Source organism: Ursus arctos, unplaced genomic scaffold, assembly GCF_023065955.2.
Source record: "Ursus arctos isolate Adak ecotype North America unplaced genomic scaffold, UrsArc2.0 scaffold_20, whole genome shotgun sequence".
NCBI classification, from domain to species: Eukaryota; Metazoa; Chordata; class Mammalia; order Carnivora; family Ursidae; genus Ursus; species Ursus arctos.
In genome coordinates this window covers 19,467,365-19,492,875 of record NW_026622875.1, presented here as the reverse complement: position 1 = coordinate 19,492,875, position 25,511 = coordinate 19,467,365, and the positions used below count along the sequence as shown (strand labels likewise).

The window sequence follows — 25,511 nt, the reverse complement described above, 5'->3', positions numbered from 1 at the left end:
CGTGGCGTGAATCTGAGCCAACGTGCCTGTGTGGAGCGCCAGACAGCCCCGGGTCCCCATGGCTACCGCCACAGCAACGCGTCCTGGCCCGCGGGGCAGAAGCCAGCCCCGGGGCGCCGCGAGGCGGAGTTGGGGGTGGGTGGGCCTGGAAACACTAGCCCGCTCCTCACGGACCGCGCCGGGAAATTCTCTTCGAGCAGAAGCAAACGGCTTCAGGGCCGCGCTGTGAAAAAACAGGCGCGGAGCAGAGCAAACCTGCCAACTGCTCATCCCTTCTTCTTCGCAGCGGTTAGGACAGAATCCCGGCTACACCAGGCCGCGTCGGTTCTCTCTTCATGACACTTTCCATTTAGCTTCGCTTTTTCCGTACCCGCTCAGGAAATTTAAGATGCCTCCACAGATAATAACAGACGCCAAAGACGCGGCCCCCAGCCGGTCAGCCAACAACTCACGCCTTTCCCACGTTTTCACCGCAGGCCCGCCCCTGGCCTAGAGGCGCGTGGGCCCTGGGAGACGCGAACTCCCGCCAGGCGTGCCCCGCCTCGCCCCGCCCCCAGGCGCGCGCCCCACCCGGGTGAGGGGTGAGGACCACGTTGCCCCGCCCCCCTGCCCAGGCGAAAGCCGTCGGGAATGAAGGAGTGGCAATTTCTCAATTCATTTCTTTCTTTCCCCCCCTTACAGGACCGTCTCCACGATAGCAAAAGAGAGGCCCCAGTAAAACTCAACAATCATAAAAGATTAACTGTCAACTAAAAGTCATTTCACTACCAAATCTCGCCAGTTTATCCCTCCCCCAACAGCTCAAGCTCCGCCCCCGCGAAGCCGGCCCCGAAAGCCACCCCCGCGGGCTCGCGCTTACGCTTTCCGGGCGGCGCGCGACGCGTTCGCTCCGCCCCACGAGCCCCGCCCCCTGGCCCCCTCTCCCTCTCTCCGGAGAGCCACCGCGTACGAATCGCGGCGTGAGGCGTCAGGGACACGCGGGCACCTCATCCTTCCCACCTTCCTACACTGTTGCTACTTTTCGGTGTGAGACATTCCAGCTTCTCTTCCCCTTCCGTGAGTCCCTCTTTCTCTCTCCTCAGAGACCCCGCTCGCCCCACAGGCGGCCGCCGCCGCTGCAGCTCTCGCGCCCCGAGCGAGCAGTGCGCGTGCGCGCGCGCGCGCGGCCGCGCGGCCGTCGGGTCCCCGCGCTTCCTCCCCCCCTCCCGCTCCTCTATAACTTGGTTGGCGTGCGGGAGGCGCCGCCGGAGTCGGAGGGCGGGGAGCTCGGAGGAGGGAGCTCGAGAGTTGTGGAGACTAGTGACTGGGAGAAGTCGCAGCCTGCTTTGGTCTGCTCCTTCCCGCTCCCCGTCTTTCTCTCTTACACACCTACTCCGCCTCCCGCCCCAGCCCGCGACCTCGCTCCTTCTCTCGCCCGGGGACCCCTTCCGGTCGCTCTCCGGGTTTCGGCGCGGCGGGGGCGCCCACGGGGTGCCCTCGCCCTCCGGGTGCGTGTGGACGGGCGGCGGGCGGGATGTGGCGCCTGGTGCCCCCGAAGCTGGGCCGCCTGTCCCGCTCGCTGAAGCTGGCGGCACTGGGCAGCCTGTTGGTGCTGATGGTGCTGCACTCGCCGTCGCTGCTCGCCTCCTGGCAGCGCAACGAGCTGGCCGACCGGCGCTTCCTGCAGCTCAATAAGTGCCCAGCGTGCTTCGGCACGAGCTGGTGCCGCCGCTTCCTCAACGGACAGGTGGTGTTCGAGGCGTGGGGCCGCTTGCGCCTACTGGACTTCCTCAACGTGAAGAACGTCTACTTCGCGCAGTACGGCGAGCCCCGCGAGGGCGGCCGCCGCCGCGTGGTGCTCAAGCGCCTCGGCTCGCAGCGCGAGCTGGCGCAGCTCGACCAGAGCATCTGCAAACGGGCCACCGGCCGACCTCGCTGCGACCTGCTCCAGGCCATGCCCCGCACCGAGTTCGCGCGCCTCAACGGCGACGTGCGGCTGCTCACGCCCGAGGCGGTGGAGGGCTGGTCGGACTTGGTGCACTGCCCCTCGCAGCGCCTGCTAGATCGCCTGGTGCGCCGCTATGCCGAGACCAAGGACTCGGGCAGCTTCCTCCTGCGCAATCTCAAGGACTCGGAGCGCATGCAACTGCTGCTGACCCTGGCCTTCAACCCCGAGCCGCTGGTGCTACAGGTAGGCGCGGAGCCCCGGAGGGGGGCGTCCTGCCGGGAGGGGCCGCGCGGGGTAACGGGAGTCGGAGAAGTGGCTCCGCTGGCGCCCGTTGCCGGGTTTGGAACTGGCCGGGTTGGGCCAGCCTGCGGGCGTGAGAAGGGGGCGGCACTGGGGGACCCTTGGGCGCTGTGTCAGATTGCGGAGGGCGACCCGGCTGGTGGAGAGTCTGTTCTTGGCACCTGGACAGGGGCGCATCTCGGATTTGACTGCGGATCCTTTAACACCAGAGGGAGCGCGTCTTGTACGTTCCCAAAATGTCTCTCCAGTGAGTTTCCTTGGGCTCGTCTCCCTGCCTTTCTGCTTCTATCCGCCGGGGTTTGGACTTCCACAGCGCGGTCTGTTCAGGAGCCCTTGGACCTTTCTTAGTTCTTCTCAAATGTTTCTATAACGCGTTTGTTGTCCCCTTTGGTACTCTTCGTGCCTGGCCTAACTTCGGCCCCCAAATCTTAGTTTTATTCTTTAGCTCCCTTACTTGGCGGATCATTGAGGCAGCTAATTTGGGGACAAGCTGGGGAATTGAGACTGTGGCCAGGTTAATCTGTTGAGCCGAGCCGTGCTTTAAGTGGGATTAGGAAGAGGAAAAAAGTAAGGCATCGTTGGACTTGGGGCTGGGAGGATTTGAGGCCAACACGGACGTTTTCATCCTCATTCTGTGACCTGCTGTATTCATCTAGTAATTTGGCTGCAGGAAGGAGATGAAATGTTAGGCCAGGGTGAGGAATAGGGGAAGGAGATTCTTAACTCTTGTCTAGTTGAGTTATTGGCTTTCTCGGGACTTTATTTTGAAAACAAACACATCTTTTAGGAGAGTAGGTTGGCATCTTTTTAGTGGTGACAGCAAAAAAAGAAAACCCAAGAAACTTGACCTTTGGAGTAGAAACGGAGTTTCTGCACATTCCTACCCGGCTTTAGTGTGGCGTCCTTGCATAGTGGTTCCAACTGTGGGGTTGTGACCCTTCCTGTAACTGCAGGAAGGTTACCTTGCTCCTTTTCCATATCAGTTTTGCTGTTTATCAAATACAAGAGGGGGGCATGAGTTAAAATTAATAACTAACTTTGGTATACTTCATGATCTTTCTGTGCTGCTGAGAATGTTACTAGTGGGGGGGTGTGGTTGTACAGGATTTTGGGTTGTTTTTTTTTTAATCTGAAGTGCATGAATAGGAATGTATGGTATTCATTTATATTGCTTTCTTTTCTCAAGTTCTCCGCTGCCCAGTTTAGCTCAGAGAAACCAGCTTGGTTTGATTGAGTTCGACCAAATAATTTTAACACAAAATAAATACTTTGCCTCAAAACTTTAGTGTGGGTCTTAGTAAATTGTAAGCTACCATAGGATGTACCTAACTGGTTACATTTAAAGTACAGATTATATGTTAAACACTGCTCTAACAGTGAGTGGTGTATAAAACTGGTTAAACTTCCCTCTAAGAAATTATTTTATTAACTAGTTTCAATAAAACTAGTTAGTGTATAAAGCTTAAGTCCATATTTGTGATATACATTTGGCTTGAAAACTTTTTTTTTCATTTAAACTATCTTTTATCTTTGAGAAATAGATGTTTGTATTAGGGAGGTTGGTCGCTATAGAAAGCTTTAGCAGTGTATTTGCAGATAATCTGTCAAATTCTCTGGGACCCAAAAATTTAGTAAGGATCTGAGTAGTCACATATTCTCTGCACTCATAATAGTGGGTGCCTATTGAAAGATTTTTTATCAGGTAATTCTGAGTATTGGTTGTATTAGAAACAACAGCTAGGACTAATATTTTAAGAACACTGTATATCCAGTTCTTATAAAGACATCTTAGCATTTGATTTGCACTGAGGAAAATTTGCTTTATTTGGGAAGCTTTTATATTAAATTTTTGAAGTTTGAAGTTGTCTTGACATTTTCAATTTACTTTCTAGTTGAGATAGTTAAGTGTGCTTGTATCTTGTTTTCTGATTAACTCTTCCCTCAAATTTTGTTTTCATCTTTAGTGATAAACAACTTTTTAAGAAATCAGTTGTATTCTTGTAATTTAAACTTAGGGACAACATTGCTCTGAGTGGGTGCATAGATGGGATATAGGATAAGAGTTTGTTTTTAGTATGTGAGGAAATATATGTTAGCATGGTTAATTTTGACTTTTGTATACTGCATTTGAATTTAAGCAACCCAGTCCTGTAACTAGTAAGTGCTGTGTGAAATATAAATTTGAGGTCTTTAATACCAGTCAGTCATATTTATGTTTAATTTTTTACATGATGAACAAGCAAGTTGAATGAGACTTATATTTAAATAAATTTTCACAGAGCTGCTACTTTCTTTATAGAACCACTTCACCTGTGGGAAAATTAGTGAGTTAAGTATGAACAATGCAATTGAGGTTTGATGATGGAATAAAACCACTAAACTGAAAGGAATCTTAGAATCCTGTGATCAGGTACAAAGATTGTTACTAAGTCAAATCATGATGTTTGTTATTTCTGCTAACTAGACAAATGAGTACAAGTTTGGTATTTATATGGGTTTCTGTAAAACTGTTAATAGCTATTTATGGTGGTGTGCGCTATTAATTAATAATAGAAAACCTCACTCAGATTTGGCTATTTGTGCATTTTGGTTCATGGACCTTAAAAAATATTTTTAAAGATCCAGGCATGTATTTTACAGCTTAAAGAGGAACTCAACATTTTTTTTTTCCAGGAGAGGGAGCTACTTATTGAATTTTTGGACAGTTGGTGACAAATTAGATTTTTTTTTATATTGTCCAAAAATTAACTACTTTGGGGGAAAAAAAAGTCTTTTGAACTGACTTCATCAAACTATTCTTAACAAAAGTTCCAATGTGGTAAACTTGCTTCCAAAATAAATATTTAAAAATCTCCTTTGATAGGTACTAAAGAAAGAACAGAAAATGTATATAAATTTTGCCCATTAAACTTGCCTCTTCTGATTTTAAGAAACAATAACAAATTGAATTTTCTGTTATGCCTCGAAAGAAGACATGGAAGGTACTAAGTGTCTGTAAGACCTATTGTATGCATACCTTATCTATGTAAGGCTGTATCGGTCTGTAATACAGACTTGGCCAGAATGAAATGGAATGAAAATACAACTCTCTTCCCATCATTGAATAGTTTTATTAGCTTACAGTAGCTTATCTAGTTCAAAGGAAAGTTGTTTGGCCATAGAATTATCTTCTAAAAAAAATTTATAAACATCAAGCAACAAAATAATGCTAGAACCTTTATTTTCTACACTGATACTTTATTTCTTCACAGTTTTACTTCACCAGGAAGTATGTTTTAATTATAAGTATGCCATAATCCTATGAAGAAAATTGGAGAGAGGGACTTTGTTAATTTTTTATTGTGTAATAGCATACTTGAAATATTGGAAAATCAAGGTGTTGAAGTGTTGTCAAAATGTCAAGGTTATTGGTAAATTTTCTACCAATATTTGTAGTTACCTATTCTTGAATTTATAGAAGTTGTGTGTATTAGAGAAAAATACTGTTTGAATTCTGAAGCCCAAACTATCTCTGACTTGATGACCTAGAGATAATGACGATGATCTTATTTATAGAAACAAAGAAAGCTCTTGTTTGTTTAGGATGGAGAATTTGGGGATTTGTTTCACTACATTTGTAGAACTTTATTTGTCTTAAATTTTCTGAATCATGGTTTAAATAGGAGTTCCTTAATTTTTACAGTATGTAACTGTTATTACGCTATAGATTTTTAGCTTTTACTTCAATTCTTGTAAATAATATAGTACATGGAAAACACGTTATATGGTGCCAAATCCCTGTTAAGCACTCAGTAAGTGTTAGGCATTAAATAAGGTAAAAGTAACTTTAACCATCTACTAGTTAATCACCTGTTTTGAAGCTTGTTTGGAATATGGATACACCTTAAAAATAGTTACGATTCAAACTATGAGCCATACCTTTAGTTACATTGATTTAGTCCATCCCTATATTACATGATGAATTTTTTACAGAAAATGTTGAGTGAATGTTGTTGTTTTGTCCTTAAAAATACTTCCTAAAGGAGATAATATTTTTAAGGTGTACTGCCCAAGATATGGTTTTTCAAGTAAATGAAAGACTATGGCCATTTAGCTGTCTTACTTTGGACAAGTTGATAAACTTTTTTATGGGACTGCTTATCTATAAAATGAGACTATTAGATTAGGTCCTTTCCTTTTTATCTCCAATATCCTGTCAGTCTCAAACCTTCGATTCGAGAAATGATTTTTTTCTACTTCTCTTCTGATTTGACTTTAACTGGTAGGTTTAAACTTCTAAAAGGGGAGTGGGGGTTTTGGTACTTGGTCCCTGCTAGAAGGTATGGGGAGGAGGCCAGGATAGATAACGCTGTTTTCAGGCTTGTCTTCCTCCCAAATTTTTACACACACTAAATCAGATGAAAACAAAACGAAAAAAAAAAAAAAAACAGAGATTGCCTTTAAAGGAAAAAAATATGGCGCTCAGTGTAGCCAAGTATCGTGGGGGGCAATGGCATTTTGAAAGGATGTTCCAGACTTTGTCTCAGGAGTTTCTTCGCAAGCACCCGCTTAGGGAGCCACCTACTTCTCTCCCACTGGATGCTACTGTGTAACTGCATTCCCAGATTTTCAGAGATGGTTCTGAGTAGGTTGTTCTAAGTAGAGCACTTTTTATCTAATTCATACCTTAAATCTAGGGGTTTTAGCGTTTTTCTGGTTTTTCTTTAAATCAGAGGTTTTATAGACACTTGAATGTACTTCATGAAAGAACAAAAATAATAAAATAATTCTGTGTACCTCACATCCAGAGACTTTTATTTTGGAAAGATTATAGAAACAGGCAATCACCCTTAGGATAGCACCACTTGCAGATCAGTGGAGCAAAATAATTTTGCTCTACTGGCCTATTTTCTGGATTTATTCATGTCTTCTCACCATTATTAATTCTGAGGTTCCTTCTGTACTTTGTCTAATCTACAAACTATTTTCTTCATATTTCCACCACACAGATCAGCACATATTCCTCACACATGTTGGTAGGGAATAAAAAGCTTACTTTTTGGGGATTTGCTTTCTAGACATGGTTAGTCAGTTTCTCAGGATCATCAGACTGGTTTTTATTTTCTGTTTTTCTGGTTTATGGTTTCTGGCCTACTTCCTGTATTGCAGTCATTGCTGCTAACTTCACAGAATTGCTGACATTTTTTTCTGTCTTCGCTTTTCATTCATTATGCATATATTGAACTAATATGACCTTAGGATATAGGCCCTGCATTTTCCCTACCATACAATGAACTTCAGTAAATAATTGTAAATTACTAGTATAAGATGTGGATAGTTATTCATCCTGGTCATAGACCCTGAAAGGTTTTAAATTATGTAATCAAACCTTCAATCCAATTTGTATGTCTTTATTAAAATAGATTCTTAATAGGAAGTTACCTGAAATACCTTTGAACCTGTAACCTTGGATTTAGAATCAGAAGAACTGGACTTTATTTGTTCATTTGGTAAATAGTTTGTTATAAGGCGATTGGATTCAAAGGATCTGTCTAGGCAGCAAGTAGTGTGCTGTGTAGGAGGTGGGTATAGAAATAAATAATTATAATCAGTATAGCATAATAAGCCCTATAAAAAAAACAGATACCTGCACTCTGTCAAATGATTCACTTAGGGAGAGACATGAGTGTATCTTTATAGGTGTGGATACCAAGGAGGATTTCATTGAGTTCTGAAGGCGAAGTGAATTTTTTTTTTTTTTTTTTAGATTTTATTTATTTATTTCGCTGAGAGAGAGCCAGTGAGAGGGAACACAAGCTGGGGGAGTGGGGGAGGAAGAAGCAGGCTCCCAGGGGAGGAGCCTGATGTGGGGCTCGATCCCAGAACGGTGGGATCACGCCCTGAGCCGAAGGCAGAGCTTAAGGATTGAGCCACCCAGGCGCCCTGCGAAGTGAATTCTGAAGGATAAATGGGATTTTGACCTTGGCTGGGGCCAGGGGGGACAGGTTGAGTGGTGGGGGCAGTATTGAGATAGCATTCTGTACTAACTCAAAGTTGTTGAATGGTCACTTAATGTTTTAGAGTCTTAGTTTTTTAATAAAATAGGAATTATAATAGTTACCTATAACAAGATTGTTTTAAAGAGTAAAGGAGATAGGGTTTTTTGGATAATATACACAAAATCTCTTTCATTGTAGGTTTTTTTTTACAATATGTTACTACTTTGCAAATCAGCTTGTTTCGTTTTTAGATAGTTGTAGTTGAAAAGTTCTTTAGTACCTTACGTTGGGTGTGAGCCTTCAGCTCGCGTCATGATCCCAGGGTCCTGGGATTGAACCGCATGTCTGGCTGTCTGCTCAGCGGGGAGCCTGCTTCTCCCTCTCCCTCTGCCTGCCGCTTCCCCTGCTTGTGCTCACTTTCTCTGTCAAATAAATAAATACTAAAAAAAATAGAAATATATGCATTTTACTCTTCCTATGACAAACCTTCAAATGTTACCTTATTTACATGTATATACACCATAAATACCTATGTAGTTGCTGCTTCAGGTTATAGGTTTTTTGAATAGTAATTAAAAGGAGGGTTAGGGATTTGTCCCATATGAAGTACTTTGAATAAAAAGGATATTGTAGGAAATAAAGTTTAGATAAAGATTCAGTAATACAAAGCAAATAATTCAATTTTTCTCTAAGTTATTATAGTTTAATAATTCTAATTAGTACAGTAACAAGTGAGAATTTAAAAAAAATGATGAGTTCTGTTCTAATTTCTTAGGCTGAAGACACAATCTTAAAAGACAGGTCATCTGAGCTAGGTATGATGCTTCCGGGTCTTCATATTTTGCCTTTCTAGTGCACATTTGGAGTTTTAACTATGAAGTGAAAAGATCTGGCAAGACTTGTGTGGCATTGCTCAGTCATTCCAGGAACTGATCTAGATACCCTTAGGATACAGAGAAGATGGCAGGCCAGGACACAGTTTGTGCTGCCTTTGTGTTCTGGGACACTAGGTGTGGGTAGCAAACAAAAAACAAGGTAATTTCAGATTTTACGTACTATAAAAATAACAAGGCCGACTCCTCTAATGGAGAATTGGATTGGGGATAGAATACTCTAAATTGGGGATCAGGAAGAGTAACATTTCAGCTGAGGTGTAAATAATGAGAGATACAGCCAATGGTGTGAAGAACTGAGGGCAGAGTGTTTTTGAACAAGAGATATGGCAAATCCAGAGGAGTAGGGAGCACAGAAGTAGGGAAGCCTGGTAGAATATAAGATCATAGAGGTAGACAAGGATCATATCCTGTACAGCTTTGTAACCATGCTTAAAGAGTTTAGGATTTTTTTTTTTCAGGGCAATGTGAAACAATAGAAGTGTTTTTAGTAGGGCTTGATTTGGGAGAATGGATTGTAAGGTGTATCTTAAAAGCTTTTGCACAAGATTGTAGGAGAGTATAGTGGTTTGGATTAAGATGATTACAATGAAGGTTATAAAAAGTGGACAGAACCAATATATTTTGGGAAAATAGTTGACAAGACTTGCTGATGGGCAAAGGTATGATGGAAAGGGAAAAACACAGGTTATCTCCTGGGGGTTTTGGTCTGAGCAACTACTAAATAATTATTATGCTGTGGAAGCCCAGAGAAGGAATGGCTTTGGGGTAGGGGAACCAAGAGTTTTGTTTTATCTATAGCGAATTGAAGGCAACAACAGGAATACAAATCTAAAACCAGGCATCAGGTTTAACAGAGAGAGATACTGTGCTACTAGAGAATAGTTTGGTCTTTTTCGGAAGGGTGATGTTAATTCAGTTTATGTTTTAAAGGAACCAGGGAATAAGTTAGTACTTACCATTCTACTTGTCAGACTTGAAAGAAATTAAGTCTTGACTAAAGAAAGCGAGGTAGTATTCTTGGGTTATTGGGTCCAGAAGAAGTTTATTATGTTATATCCTTTTTCTTTCTTTGAAATTTTGTCTTATTGGAAGTAAATATTTGAGTATGGTGTTTGTAGATATGTATTTCAGTTTAGAGATGTGGACCACACTTGCTGATGTGATTGTAGGTAAGAAAGCACCAGTTGAGACAAATAGATTTATGCATATTTAAAACTTGTGGCCAAGTGATTTTTTTTTTTTTTGGTGGGGGAAGTGCATTTCTTAAGCTATTTATTCTAAAAGGTTATTAATTTCTACCAAACTTATGTAGATTTTTTTTGTTGTTGATGTGTTTTGACATTAATTTCCAATTTTAGAAACAGCTGTTGGACATGATATTCAGTAAAAAAACATAACCTTGCTATTTTCAAGGCATTGCTTAATATTGTTGGAATTCTAGGTGGGTGGAAAATGGCATTCAGAAAATTATTTAATGAAATAAATGGAACATGTCCTGTAACTTGAAAATCTTGAGATTGTTAAGATTCTACAGTATTTACAATAGATTTTGGCCACTATTTAGCCATATAAATCAAGAAGCTAAAGTCTTAGAGAAATTTTAGCAAAAATTAGGTAACTATTAAATCATCCCAATAATTTTACTATATTCCCCGTCCAGACAGTTCACAAAACTGTGAACACATTAGTCTGTCACCAGTACAGTTGACTAATCTCTGTGAACAGCTGTTATAACATGCGTTACTACAATGGGATTTTGTTCAGATTTGGGCTTTTAAAAATAATTTGAAACTTAAATTGAACTTTTAAGCATTTTCTATTCTTTGATAACATTAACTTTCAATAAGTATTCTCAAGTTTAAAGTAGTGTGTGTTCAGAAATGCCAGTTCTGTAGAAAACCTATAACCAGATTTTAGATTTATGTTTTGATTATTAAAGAGTTTTTTTCAGGTCAGCTTCTTTTTTCTAGGAATGTCCTCCTTTAAAAAATTAGTCTTGTAATACATCTTTTTAAGCAAGCTACAAAGTTATGTTCCTTTTAATGGAATGTTGTGAGGTAGTACATGGCTATAAAAAATTTTATTTCCTGTATTAAAGGAAGTATGATCTTTTACTTTTTTAAAAGATTTATTTATTTATTTTAGAGATTATTTAGAGCATGAGAGAGGGCAGGAGTAACCATGGGTCGGGGAGGCAGAGGGGGAGATATTTCTAAGCAGACTCTGAGCTGAGTGGGAAGCCCAACACGGGCTCGATCTCACAACCCTGGGATCCCAAACTGAGCCAAAATCAAGAGTTTGACACTTAATCCACTGTGTCACCTAGGTGTCCTAATCTTCTAAATTTAGCATGCAAACCCTACTTTTGGTCATGTAGGGAGGGAAAAAAAGAGTAAGTCACAAGTTCTAGAGTTGACCTCCTACATTGTATGTCTTTTAAAATGACTGTGTTCTGACATAATAGAATAAAATGACCTTATTAATCTGGTAGGATAGTGGTTATTGATCAAAGGATATTGTGATATTATAAAAGCTTGTAGTTTTTTTTTTTAAAGGATAACATTATATATCACAGGATATTTGTTAATTCCAGTATGTGCAATGTTTCTGAATGTTAAGACTTTTTGTTTGTTTTTTTCAAAGAATGTATACCATGTTGAGTTTGTGTTTTATTCTGTAAGTCCCAGCATGATCTGGTCCCTACCTCCCTTTACAGACTCTATTACCTCAAGCCATTTCCTCCTCATTCATTTTTGTGAAGCTACTGTGGCCTTTTCTTCAGGACTGAGAAGACTGCTTCTAACTCTTCTATGGCCTGGAACATTTTTACTGCCCCCTCCCCAGTCTGTCTAATATTATACTCATCTTTTTGATCTCAGCCTAAGTAGCACTTCCTTAGAGAGGTTGTCCTTTACCACACAATCTGAAATAGGTCCCTACTTCTCTTTCTCAGCATACTCTACTTCATAATTTGTAACAAGTTATGTAATTTATAATTTATATGTATTTAATAATCATTCTCCCAACTCAGGCTGAAAAAACTTCCTGAGAATAGGGACTGTTTTATTTACAACTGTTTACTTAGCATTTCATGATGGTGTCTAGAATTTTTTAATACAAAATTTGTGTTCTCTTCATTCCACAGTGACTCGCTCACTCCCTTAATTCCACCTGCTTATAGTAGTCAGTGAAATGGAGGTTAACCTATAATCTCTTATCTGCAATTCCGAATTTAAAAACCTGTAGAAACTAGGGTTTGTCAAATTTAAAAAAATATGAAAACATGAGACTTATATGCTTTATCCCATCTAGGATGTATAAGCTTACGTTATTTTCACAGTATAATATGTCCCAGATTCTCAATAATATGAGTATGCAATATATGCAGTTGCCTTTCCAAAATTTGGAAACTTCTGAAACAGGAAGATATTGGATTGAGGGATTGTGCTAGCCTGAGTTTACCTCTTTATCTGTGTGACTTTAGGCAGATCACTTAAACTGTGCTAGAAAGATTGAACTAGATTTACAACTCATGTAGTTCCACGAACTCTAGAATTCTTAGATTTCACATCCCTGTTATAAACCACATAAACTATCATGATGGTTGGTTTTGATCAATAAATAGATGATAGATTACTTCAGCATTTAGAGTTTATTTTGTGGTGCTTAACTATTATAAATGAAAAGCAAATTACGATGTTGAGTTTATGTGTATACATATTATCAAGTTTTAATTTTTTTGTATTTTTAATGCTCATGGATGCCCTATACATTTTTCATAGCATTAAGCCTTCTTAAAGTTTGTAGCTAATTTATGTATTACACTGTAAATTAGAAACTACTAGAGGACAGTGATGATGCTTTTAGGTGGTTCTTGACTATATTTGGAAGATGTTTGTTATTTGTAGATGACTTTCAGTAAGTGATATGAAAATAAACATAACTCTTGATGAATATCTGGACTTCTTATTTAGTGGATTTAAATAGGAAGTATAAAATGTTTTGGTAAGCAATTCTTTATAAAGTAGTATAAATCTGCAAAGTACATTTCATATTCTTGGTTCTTGGATTGTCTTGATGAATATATACAAATATTATATATTATTTGGTACAAATATTATTCCAGTTTTACAGAGGAAAAGACTAAGCTCTAAAGTTTTATTCTCATGAGATGCAGAGTGAGGGTGAACCTTCAAGCTATCCTTGTGATTTCAAGTCCATTATTTACTTGTATATTCTATTGTCTTTTAAATATACAAATTTTATAAAATGTTATATACCATAAAGAATAGAATTATTTAAATTTTCTGACCGTTAATATTGAGTGTGTACATTTTATGTCACCTTCATTTCATTTTCTCTTAAAATGGAAGATGACCTTAGTGGTTTTGTTTACTTATTTCTGAAACTTTGACTTTAAGGTACTGTCAATGCCTGTAATATTATTAGTATTACTTGAGTTTTATGGTATCCAAGAGGTAGCTTGCAGTTTTCTGTTACAAAAAAAAAAAAAAAAAAGAGAGAGAGACATAGTGATTTATCTTAGGTTTCATATTCAAAATAGTTTTTATTTTATAAATTAACTGAAGGCATTTAATATTTCTTTAAATATTACCAGGTAACCATGTTTATCTTAATTCTTAAATTTCCATTTTTAATTTTTACATTGGTAGTAATAGTCATAGAATTTTTCTTTGGGTGCTCACCAATTTAATTTTTTTTTTTTAAATTCCAGTGATGGAAAGGAAATACATAATTTTATAACTGTTTTGTACCTTTGTACAATTTTAAACTAATAATTTAGTTTTAAAACTTTACCTATTATACTTCAATGTACATTCAGCCTGATGTAAAACCCTTAACAAATAATTGGAGTACCTCCGGTAAAGTTAGAATTTAAACCATTCTGAATTTAAAGACTCCATCCTTCAAATGAAAAAGTATTTGTACATATCTTTTCAATTGTAAATAACTCATTAAAATACACACATTTTATGTCCAATTACTTTAAACTATGTGCCTATTGTTGTAGGCAATTTGAAAATCTGATTTTAGGGGGCGCCTGGGTGGCTCAGTCATTAAGCGTCTGCCTTTGGCTCAGGGCGTGATCCCAGCGTTCTGGGATCAAGCCCCACATCAGGCTCCTCTGCTGGGAGCCTGCTTCTTCCTCTCCTACTCCCCCTGCTTGTCTCTCTCTCTGGCTGTCTCTCTCACTGGCTGTCTCTGTGTCAAATAAATAAATAAAATCTTTTAAAAAATCTGATTTTAATATTTGTTTTTAAATAAAAATTGTGACTCTCTGCAATAAACTTATTATCCTAGTTACCCTGGGGTTTTTTGGGTGTTTTTTGTTGTTGTTTGTTTTGTTTGTTTTTTTGCCCTGGTGGAGTTTGGTAAGCAGAAAGTAAGTTGTGTTTCTCATTGCTTGATAAATTTAACAAGTCCACGCTGTAACATCTTAAAATTTTGTCAAGCTCTGCTTGACCATGGTAATTTGGTTCCAAGCCAGAATTGTTTTAAATAAAAATTATGTGTTGGCTTCCTTTGAGCATTTTCTTTGTACTGTAGTGTGTTCAATAGAATTATTTTCCCATTAATGAAATCTGACTATTTTGATTATACTATGAAAAATTCTTGTCATCTGAGCTAGTAGTATGGATTCATTTATTAAAGTTCTTCCAAAAGATTAAGTAGCAAGCTATATGAAAGAATTATAGTGCTCTTCCTAAAATGAGGCATAACGGGATTTCAGTTAACATTGTCAGAAATCACTGTATGAATATAAAATTGCTCAGTGTGACATTTGTTCATATATTTTATCCTTTTCTATGAGGGACTTGGGTAATGAAGTGTATATTTGACTGTCATTTGCCAGTTGGAAAGGCTCCAAAAACAAGGAGGCATTTGTACATGTGCAGATGTTGGCAGGGTTCCCTTTTCTCCTGTTGTTAAAGACCATTTTATTTTCACAAAGATATGTTTGTATCTGTTCTACAGTATGGCATGTGAATAATATACCAATAATGTATGGAGGAATTTTTTGTTTTACTTTTTGTGGGACAAAATTATATAATTTCATATATTACCAATTTTTAGTGCTTTCCCTTTTTTTTTCTTTTAATGTCATGGACTTTGTACATGAATACTTCTGGGAAATAGTTAAATCTTTTGTAATTATTTGTGTAAATTTTCAAGGTTGAGGAGGTATTTTAAAATTGGGAGAAAAAGTTGAAAATAAGATGATTAGCAAACAGGTTTTTGCAGTTCACATTGGACATGAGCAGTTTCACTTTTCTCAGTACCCAAAAGAAATAAAAAATTCTCAGGTATAAGATGAAAAATGTGCTTCCCTCTTCCTTCTTGCTAAAGAATCAAGATGTTGCCTTTGAATTAAAATTGAATCAATTCATTTACTATATTTAAAGATTCAAACTATCATATCTAAATTTTTAATTTATATAATTAGTGTTTTATCGCAAAACTGCAGATATTAAAATTTAAAAGAAAGTTACACATACAAAAAAACAACTACAGTTACTGTGCATTTTATAGTCATAGTTGAAAGGAAGCACAGATGAAAGTAGGTGATTATGGATCAAGTTTAGTTTTAAGAACATTTTGTTTTAAAGTTGATAAATGTGTTAATATTAAGGATATTATTGAATTTTTTCAATTTTATGAAAGTTCAGCTACTAAACATTTATTTGCATAAGCGGTCTAAGAAGAACCTCATCTCTAGCTCTTTAAATGTATGTAGATTAGGGTGCCTAGGTGGCTCAGTTGGTTAGGCATCTGCCTTTGTCTCAGGTCATGATCCCAGGGTTCTGGGATCAAGCCTTGCATTGGATTCTCTGCTCAGCAGCAAGTTTGCTTCTCCCTCTTCCTCTGTGATCTCTCTCACTTTCTCTGTCTCTCTAATAAAATCTTCCAAAAAGAAATGTGTGTAGATTGTTCAATTTTAAGCAATAGAAGTAATCTGTATTTATATTCTGCCGTGTTTTGCTCTGTTTCCCCTACAGTGTTTATGTAAATATCATTTTATAATCCCCCCCATTTTAAGGAAATGGCTTCCTCTATACTTCCTCTAGTTTTCCTCTAGTCATGTTATCTTCCAAGAAGTTGTTTAAAACATTACTTCCCATCCTTTTGTACCACAATGCTCGTTTTGTAGGTGGGCACTTTGGCACTCTAAAGTATCTTAGATAAAGCCTGACATTTAAATTTAAAGTGACTTGTTCATCAACATGAAAGACTTTTGTTTTAGGATGTTAATTTTCCCAGTGGTTATAAAATCCATTAGGAAAGCTTGCTAAGATTAGGAGAATAAATAATTTTAAAGTTGAGCTAAAGATGAAGAGAAATACAGTGGTAGTAGAAAGGAAAACAGGACTGACTTGGGACCAAAGGTACTTGAGTGCAGGTTGCACCAATAGGATATCAGATTGCTCTTTGAAACACTTCTATAAATCCCTCTCTGAATTGTATCCTTGCCTGCTTGTGACTAAGTAAGGTCTCTATTAAACACTCTCTTAGGACCCACACCACTTCCTAGTAACTAACGCTTACTATACTCAAAATTATTTGCTTAGTATGTGTCTTCTCTTCTAAAATTTTTATTTTAGAGACCCTCTGTTTAGTTCCCTCTTAATTGCCAGCACAGCACAGTGCATGGTGCCTGGTAAATACTTGCTGGCTAATAGGCTTGCAGTGCTGTTCATTCAAAAGGAAGGATGGTTGACTGTATTTACACCAAGTCAAAAAGATAAGGAAAATGTAAATCTTCCAGATTTGGTAAGAAGGAGGGTGACTTATGGTTCGTTGATCAGTTTGGTTCTGAAATTTATGATAAGCAGGACTTATTCTGTTTTAGCTTTATAATATAGTTACGTATTTAAATTTTTTTTCAGGTCCATAGTAATGGTATGAATTAGAAAATAAATCAAATTTATCTCTCTCCAACTCCTAAATATAACAAGAAATCCAAGCACGTGTCTAGTAATAATCTTCGCTGAGAGGATCTGGGGGTAGACCTAGAATATCTTCATCAGAATCTCTTATAATATTAAGATAATTCTTTTGTAGAGTTTTCCATCTGATGAAGGTTGGCCATTTGCAAAATATCTTGGAGCTTGTGGAAGAATGGTGGCTGTAAATTATGTTGGAGAAGAATTGTGGAGTTACTTTAATGCACCATGGGAGAAACGAGTTGACCTCGCTTGGCAATTAATGGAAATAGCAGAGCAGCTTACAAACAATGACTTTGAATTTGCACTCTACCTCCTGGATGTCAGCTTTGACAATTTTGCAGTTGGTCCTAGAGATGGGAAGGTAATCATTGTGGATGCTGAAAATGTTTTGGTTGCTGACAAAAGGTTAATTAGACAAAGTAAGTATATAACTTACATTTGCTTCTTGTACACATTTTTTATGTCAAACCTTACATTTGCTTCTTGTACACATTTTTTATGTCAAACCTTTAATTTCCTTCTTAGATGGAAGCCTTACTCTTTGTTTTATTTGACCTGTATCAGTAAATGCAAACCAGTTCATTATGCTTGTACTCTTAATCACAATTTCTCTGTATTTAGTAAAATATCCTTTGGACTCAAATGGACACAGATATACTGTGTGTGTGTGTGTGTGTGTGTGTGTGTGTGTGTGTGTACACATGTCTTTTTCTTACAGTCCGCTACATTCTGTGGTTTAGGAGTGCAATGCAGAGTTGTTTTTATGTAGTTACAGACTACCAGAGAAACTTTCTGCTCTCATGGAGGTCTTATTTGTGTGGGATCACTTACAGTGATGTTCTGTGTTCCATTGTTCTGTGGAGTCCCTATGGTGATTTTTTTTTCTTTTAACCATTTAGATGATTTCTAGCACGCAGATCCCTACTTTGACTTGACATTATTACATCTTACCAAAACTTTGCTCTCCATTTATTTGTGAGCTTGTCATGGAATAAGTGGGCAGACTGTCTGAAGTGTTTTGAAAATTAAATGCCACAGGCATTTTAAAGTGTCAGGGACAAAGCCTGTAACTGTATAACTAATTTACTTAATAAAAGAAACTGAAGTGGTTGTTCTATGGTGAGGGTCTTATATTTTTAATCCCCTCTTCTCCTGTCATATGAGGATCTTTTGATGAACTGGGACCAAAAATGTGTGGCACCTGGGGAATACAGTGAAAGTAGCAGCAATTTATTAGGTTGACACTTAGGTTTTGCCTGATCTTATTTTGATCCTGTTAAATACTTGATTTTTCCCAGTACCTTGTTTTGATTCCATACTCACCAAACTACTTTCTTATTATTTCTTGACTTGCCACATAGATCCTCCCACAGGGAATAGACACCCTGCCGGAGTGCTTTATTCTCCACTTACTTCTTCCTACAATTGTGAATGTTGCAGCAGCTTACACCATCCTTTTCTTTGTTACAGTGTACAGTTCAGTGGTTTTTAGTATACTCACAAAGTTGTGCAACTTGCTTAAACTTTTAAAATTTTCATTTCAGTGTTTGTAAAAATAATTTCTTGTAATTTTTTAATGCAGACATTCTTGGAATACATGTCACAGTTTTATAACAACTATTTCCTAATCTTAGATTAATACAACTACACAAATATATTCATACAGTGAGCATTGCCCCAGTGATACTTTAGCTGTGACCAGTTCTTTTCAAATGTCTCATGGTAGAGTTGTATAAATATCTACTTTGCAAAACCCCATGTTTATTTATTCACACTCTTTTCTGAACTCTTTGTAGTAAATGATCTTTATTTTCTCCTTCACAGGGAAACTGAGATTTTGCTGTGGCAACTCCCTCAGGGTCCTTCCCTTTATTATCTAAACTAGTAAAAAGAATACACATTCATGCCTCTATTTCAGACAGAGTAGATCCTTCTCTGGGAATTTGTTGCATTAGTTATCTTCAACTTCCCACTCCCTCCTCAAAATCCAGTTTCTCTTCCTTCCCCATAAACAAGTGTGTCTAAGGCTTTTTCTGCTTTCCCATGCTTTTCAGCTGTTGTTAGAAGTGTTGCTTACTCTGCCTTTTTCTACTCTCAGCCTCCATTCATTTCTCCACCCATTAGAACCTGACTGAGAATTCTGCATTACCATTAGTAACTACCTAATTGCAAAATTTATGAAGTGACTGATTAGTAACAACTTCCTGAAATTCTTCCATCCTTTGGTTTCCTTCTACTCACATAGTTTCTTTCTTAAAACATAAATCTGATGTTTTTTTTATAAAAATTTTTTATTATGTTATATTAGTCACCATACAGTACATCCCAAGTTTTTGATGTAAAGTTCCATGATTCATTACTTGCGTGTAACACCCAGTGCACCACGCAATACGTGCCCTCCTTAATATCCATCACCAGCCTATCTTGATCCCCCACCCCCCTCCCCTCTAAAGCCCTCAGTTTGTTTCCCAGAGTCCATAGTCTCTTATGGTTCATTACCCCTTCTGTTTACTCCCGCTTCCTTCTTCCCTTTCTTCTCCTACCGATCTTCCTACTTCTTATGTTCCATAAATGAGTGAAACCATATGATAATTGTCTTTCTCTGCTTGACTTATTGCGCTTAGCGTTATCTCCTCCAGTCCCGTCCATGTTGCTGCAAATGTTGTGAAATCGTTCTTTTTGATGGCTGAGTAATATTCCATTGTATATATGGACCACATCTTCTTAATCCAGTCATCGGTTGAAGGGCATCTCGGCTCCTTCCACAATTTGGCTATTGTGGACAATGCTGCTATGAACATTGGGGTGCTTTAATTATCTCAGAGAAGCCTGAAATGTCATAGGTCCCATCCCAGATTGTATCCAAGAGACTAGGAAAGAATTTACCCTTCAAACGGGTTTGCAGGAGCAGTCCTTAGAACAGAATCAGGTTGTTTTCTGTTACATCATTCAAATGCTGAAGCTCCTCTTCACTAAAAGAAAGCAAAAACATTAATTTGAAAAGATATATGCACCCCTGTGTTTGCTATAGCATTATTTACAATAGCCGAGATATGGAAGCAACTCAAGATGAATGGATAAAAGAGGAAGTGGTGTGTATATGTATGTGTATATATTTATATACACATACATAATGGAGGTTTAGGCATAAAAAAGGATGAGATCTTGCCGTTTGCAACAACATGGATAGACCTTGAAGGCATTATGCTAAATGAAATAAATCAGGAAGAGAAAGACAAATACCATGATTTCACTTATGTGAAACGTAAAAAAAAAAAAAAAAGAAAGAAAGAAAAAACAAACAAAAACCAGACTCTTAAATACAGAGAACAAATTGATGGTTGCCAGACAGAAGATGAGCAAAATAGATAAAGGGGATTAAGAGATACAAATTTAGAGTTACTAAATACATCGAAAAGATGGAAGTACGGCATGAGGAATATTGTCAATAATGTAATAATGTATGGTGACAGCTAGTGACTACATATGGTGGTGAGCATTGAATAATGTATAGAATTGTCAAATCAATTTGTTGTGTATCTGAAACTAACAATGTTATATGTTAATTATATTTCAATTTTAAAAAGTAAGAGCTTAAGGCGAGCCAATTTTTAAAAATTTTGTAACATATTTGAATGTGAATGTTTCAAGCAAAAGTAGACTAAGTAATGTTCTCTGTGTACAAAAGAAACATTAAAGAGAAAGAAAAAAGAAAAAAGAAAAAAAAAAACCTTCTTTATCAGGGCCCAGCCTGCTTCAGTTTTAATATCCCTCTGTCTACTGCCCTTGATGCTTCAGCCACAATGGCCTTTTGGTTCTCGAATGAACCTTTTTGCTCCTGGGCTTTTCCGTATGCTGTTTCCTCTGCCTAAAATGCCTCATCTGTCTTCCATATACAGCTAGCTACTTGTCCTTTGAACCTTAGCTTAAATGTTACACTTGACCACTATATCTACTGCTAGGGAAGGTTGTTTCTTTCATAAACCTATCTATTGTTTATTTCCTTTGTAGCATTTCCCACTATTTATGATAATGTTTATTTATTTAATGTCTGTTTCACATACTTGATAGTAAGCTAGTGAGGGCAGGAACCACCTATTATTTGTTTACCAGTATATACCCTTGCCTGCATAGAGTAAGCATTCAAATAATTATTTGCTGAATGAATGAGTTTTTTTCTACTAACCTCTCCTCTGCCAGTGCCTTAAGTTCCAAGATTCTGTCCTGTCTTTGTTTCTTTCTTTCCTTTCAACATGCTTTCCAATATAATTCAGCTCTTCTCTTGGCTCCATTAAGCACTTGTATATTGATGTGTTCTATGTATACTGTACCTCTGACTTCAAAGTCCTAAGTTTCAAGTCTGTTTCTAGTTGCATTGTGATATACCCACCTGAATACCTTGTAGTTACTTTATATTTACTCTATATTTGTATATAAAATGTTAACACTATTATGTAAATAATATCTGCCTTGTCATCCAATTAGAACCTTAAACTTTACTCAAAACTTCTACAGTTTGGCTTTTTTTTCCTGACCATTAGTTACTATTGTCATCTTAGTCCCTCCAGTCTTCACACAGTTATCTTTCTATAAAACAAATCATGTTCATGACCACATGAGGTTCAACCTATTTCTCTAGGCTCATTTGTACCTTCTCCCTGGGTAGCTGTCTCACACTTTAGCCTCCATGAACTTATTGGCTCCCGAATCAGTTGGAAAAAGCCCTTAAGTACATACTTTTGCACATACTTATACTGGGCCTAGCATACTGTTTTCCCACATTTCTTTTCACACTTGCTTATTATTTAAGACCTAAATCAGATGTTCTCTATGCAGCTTTCTACAGCCCCAAGCAGAAATACTGCTTCCTCTGTACTCTTGTAGCATTGAGTCCTCTGTATGGCACTTTCTTTATGCGATGGAAAGTTTCCATCTAGACTGAACCCTTCAGTAGTTACAGACCTTGTCTGATCTTTCGCCTGGCATTGGTGAGCTCCCACTAAGTGTTTATATATAAATCAATAAATTTCAATGTTTGAAATTATAATACAATTTAGGAACAAATAATATTGTGTTAATTAGTAAACTGTTGTATTTTGGGAACAAATGAGAACTCTTTTAAAATGTATTTTTCTTTTTTGCTCTTCCCCCTTTTACAGATAAACCTGAAAATTGGGATGTATGGTATGAAAGCAAATTTGATGACTGTGATAAGGAGGCTTGCTTATCCTTTTCAAAAGAAATTCTTTGTGCTCGTGCAACTGTGGACCACAATTACTATGCTGTTTGTCAGAACCTCTTATCCAGACATGCCACCTGGCGTGGCACTTCTGGAGGACTTCTTCATGATCCACCAAGTGAAATTGCCAAAGATGGCCGACTAGAGGCCTTGCTCGACGAATGTGCCAACCCAAAGAAGCGCTATGGCAGATTCCAGGCTGCAAAAGAACTGCGTGAATACTTAGCACAATTAAGTAACAATGTGAGGTAGTCTATGGTGAATTTTTCTTTTCTCCATTTAAATAGCACTGGCTAAAACTAAACCACCAAAAACTATCTGGAAAAATGAAATTTGGAAATAATAACATTCAGGAGATGATAAACTTGCACTGATATATCTTATGTTAACATCAGAATAAGACATTACTTCAAAAATCTCATGATGCTTCTGCAAATAAGTTTGTTCTTACACTTTGGAGACTTGAGCTATCATCATTGACTGCTTTGCTCCCCCGAATGCCTGAGTGGATTAATGAATATTGTGAAGCTATTGGAAATGAGTCTGATAGTTACATTGGCTTGTGTATCAAAGGGTACTTGGTATTTGACTTAGTTTGCTTTACTATCATGATTTTGTGAATCTCTTGCATTTACTTTGAATGTCAAGTTAGATGGCCTGTTTTATAGGCCACTTTTTCCTTCTAAAGTATAGGTGTTTTTCTCCCCTCATTTTTATGTTTTTTATTAAATTTTACACATTCAGGTTATTCTAGGTGTTTATTTAAATTTGAACTAGTTTTTGTTCAGTGCTATGCGGTACACATTTACTGTTAGGGCAAGATTCCCAGGTTTACTGTATTTTCAGAGAGCTGAATATTTTATTATGTAAATACTTTTCTCCCCTCTTTCTGTGGTTTCACCATTGCATGAAATCATTCAAGGTTATTTAATAGTTATATCCCTCTATGCTTATAATTATAAGTGTACACTAAACACGAAGTTTGGCATATGTTACAAAATGTCATCTTGTCCTTTTAAAGGCTTTAAGAAGAGTATACTAGCAATCTCCACCTTTGTGTTGATGTTGATTGAGAAAAAAACAACACAGTATTTTTTAAATGCTAACTAGTCCAAGATAGTAATGCATATGCCAAAGAAATGTTAGATCTAGTGTCATGATTAGATTTTAAAATTGGTCACCTACGTATTCTTATTATCACGCTTCCAGTACTATAACTTTGTGATTACATTCAGATCTTCCTGGTTATTCTTTTATGTTGCAAAGGTAAGCTGCTTCCAGGCATACGTGACTTAAAGATATCCTACCTTATATCCATTTTGGAGAAATTAACATGGTATAGTCATCATTTGAGTTTAATTGGGCATCAAAACTTTTTATTTATTGATGGACTAGTAATTTTTATTGAAAAGCATAGTTTAGCCAGTATGCCCAACTTGGTCTTCATTACTCCATTGTTAAGCATCAAAACATCAAATTTAAGTATGTGGATAAAAATTAACGAATGTGTGAAATTTGTGGGCTATTTTTAAAAGTTACAATATATAAATTGACTATCACTAACATAGGTGATATGTATATATATTTTTTAATTATTGCTTTAGCTTACAGCAAAGTTTGGTGTAGTGCGCAGTGTTTAGTTCTAGACTGACCTTATTCTAAATCAGAAAGTGATTAAAATATGCACAACCAAAGCCAGGTTTTTCTTTTCTCTTTCATTCATTCAGCAACTATTTATTGAGCATCAACTCTGTGCCAGGCACATTACTAGCTGCTACACACTGTCTAAGCGTGACATATGGTTAAGTAACTTTACAATGATTATCAAATACTTTAATGTAGGTATTTCTTGAGATAGCATTGAGTTAGGATGGTTCATTCATGTTATTTTACTGTTGTGAGGTGCATTCATGTTATTTAACTGTTGTGATAGAAATTCTACTTGTACCATCTGTAACTGGGTTGCTACAAAAAAAGCATGATGAAATCAATAATGTTAATCCCAGTATAAAAACTGGGAGGAGAAGGATAAGGTCTCTCCATTATAAAAATAGATTGCATTATGTTAATTTTTATACATCCATATATTACAGATATCAACTAGCCCTCAAAGAAACATTTAAGTGCTAGAAATTTTACTAAGCTGACTTTGTACAACTTCGGAAAACTTTTGAGGGGAGCAGGTAAAATTATTTGTCAAACATTCACCACTTAGAACTTCAAGTAAAATACACATTTTCAAAACAGAGCACCTTTTATATTTGATAAGTGTTCATTACAAACTTTAGAATGCCAGTCACAGAGGGTTGTCTTTATGTGGCTTAGCAAACATTTATCTTACTTTGGAAAAGTGATTGTGATTGTGGAACAGGAAGTGAGAAAACACTGCCAGCAGTGATTGCTACTGGAGGTAGTTGGTTACAACTACCATTTCCCCCATGAGATTATGTGGAATTTCTTTTATCTCTGGAAAAAGTTGAGAAGATAGTAAAAGAATTAGGAATTTTAAATTACAGGGAAAAATATGTATGTGAAAAGCAATAAATATTTTGTTCACTTTGCTATCAAGATGTTCACTATCAGATATTTATTATACAGCAGCAATTTATATTTTTAATCATTGCCCATTAATAGACACAGTAAAATATTTTTGAATCAGACATTTGGGGTTTGTATGTGCATTAAAATTGTCTTTTGTACTGTAAGTTACTGTTTAATTTGAATATTTTATCAGAACTGTCTCCCTGTGCCTTTATAATATAAAGTTGTTTCTACAACTTTTAATGATCTTAATAAAGAATACTTTAAGAATCACACTTTTCAGACTATCTCTTAACTTCAAATATCTACATTTTTTTGAATGGAAAGTGAGGTTGTGTAGATAAGTTATTTTTTTTCCTCTTGCATATATTTTGATATCATTTTCAGAAACTATCTGGTTGGCTGTGTGCTGGACTTAAGGTTTGTGTGTTTTGTTTTTCTGTAGTAAACTTTTCTCTATAGTAGATAACTTTTACTGCTGACATGGGAGTTTTAAAAAAATGATGGAATTTTTCAAATGTATACAAGAGAATAATATAATGTACAATAGTTAACTATGGTTATACTAATTTCAAAAGTTAGCAACATGTGGCCAAACTTATTTCATCTATGTCCCAACCTACTTGACCCCAGGTTATTTGGAGCAAATCTGAGAGACATTAT

At 37.5% G+C, this 25,511-nt stretch overlaps 1 protein-coding gene across 1 annotated transcript; it reads left to right on the top strand.

The window, feature by feature from the left end:
* The first annotated feature begins 919 nt into the window (after nt 1-919).
* On the top strand, nt 920-25,123 carry DIPK2A (divergent protein kinase domain 2A). The gene is made up of 3 exons (XM_026497206.4): nt 920-2,170; nt 17,184-17,487; nt 22,228-25,123. Exons 1-3 carry the CDS (start codon nt 1,514-1,516, stop codon nt 22,557-22,559), a joined length of 1,293 nt encoding a protein of 430 aa, XP_026352991.1. The 5' UTR covers nt 920-1,513; the 3' UTR covers nt 22,560-25,123.
* Nucleotides 25,124-25,511: the final 388 nt, after the last annotated feature.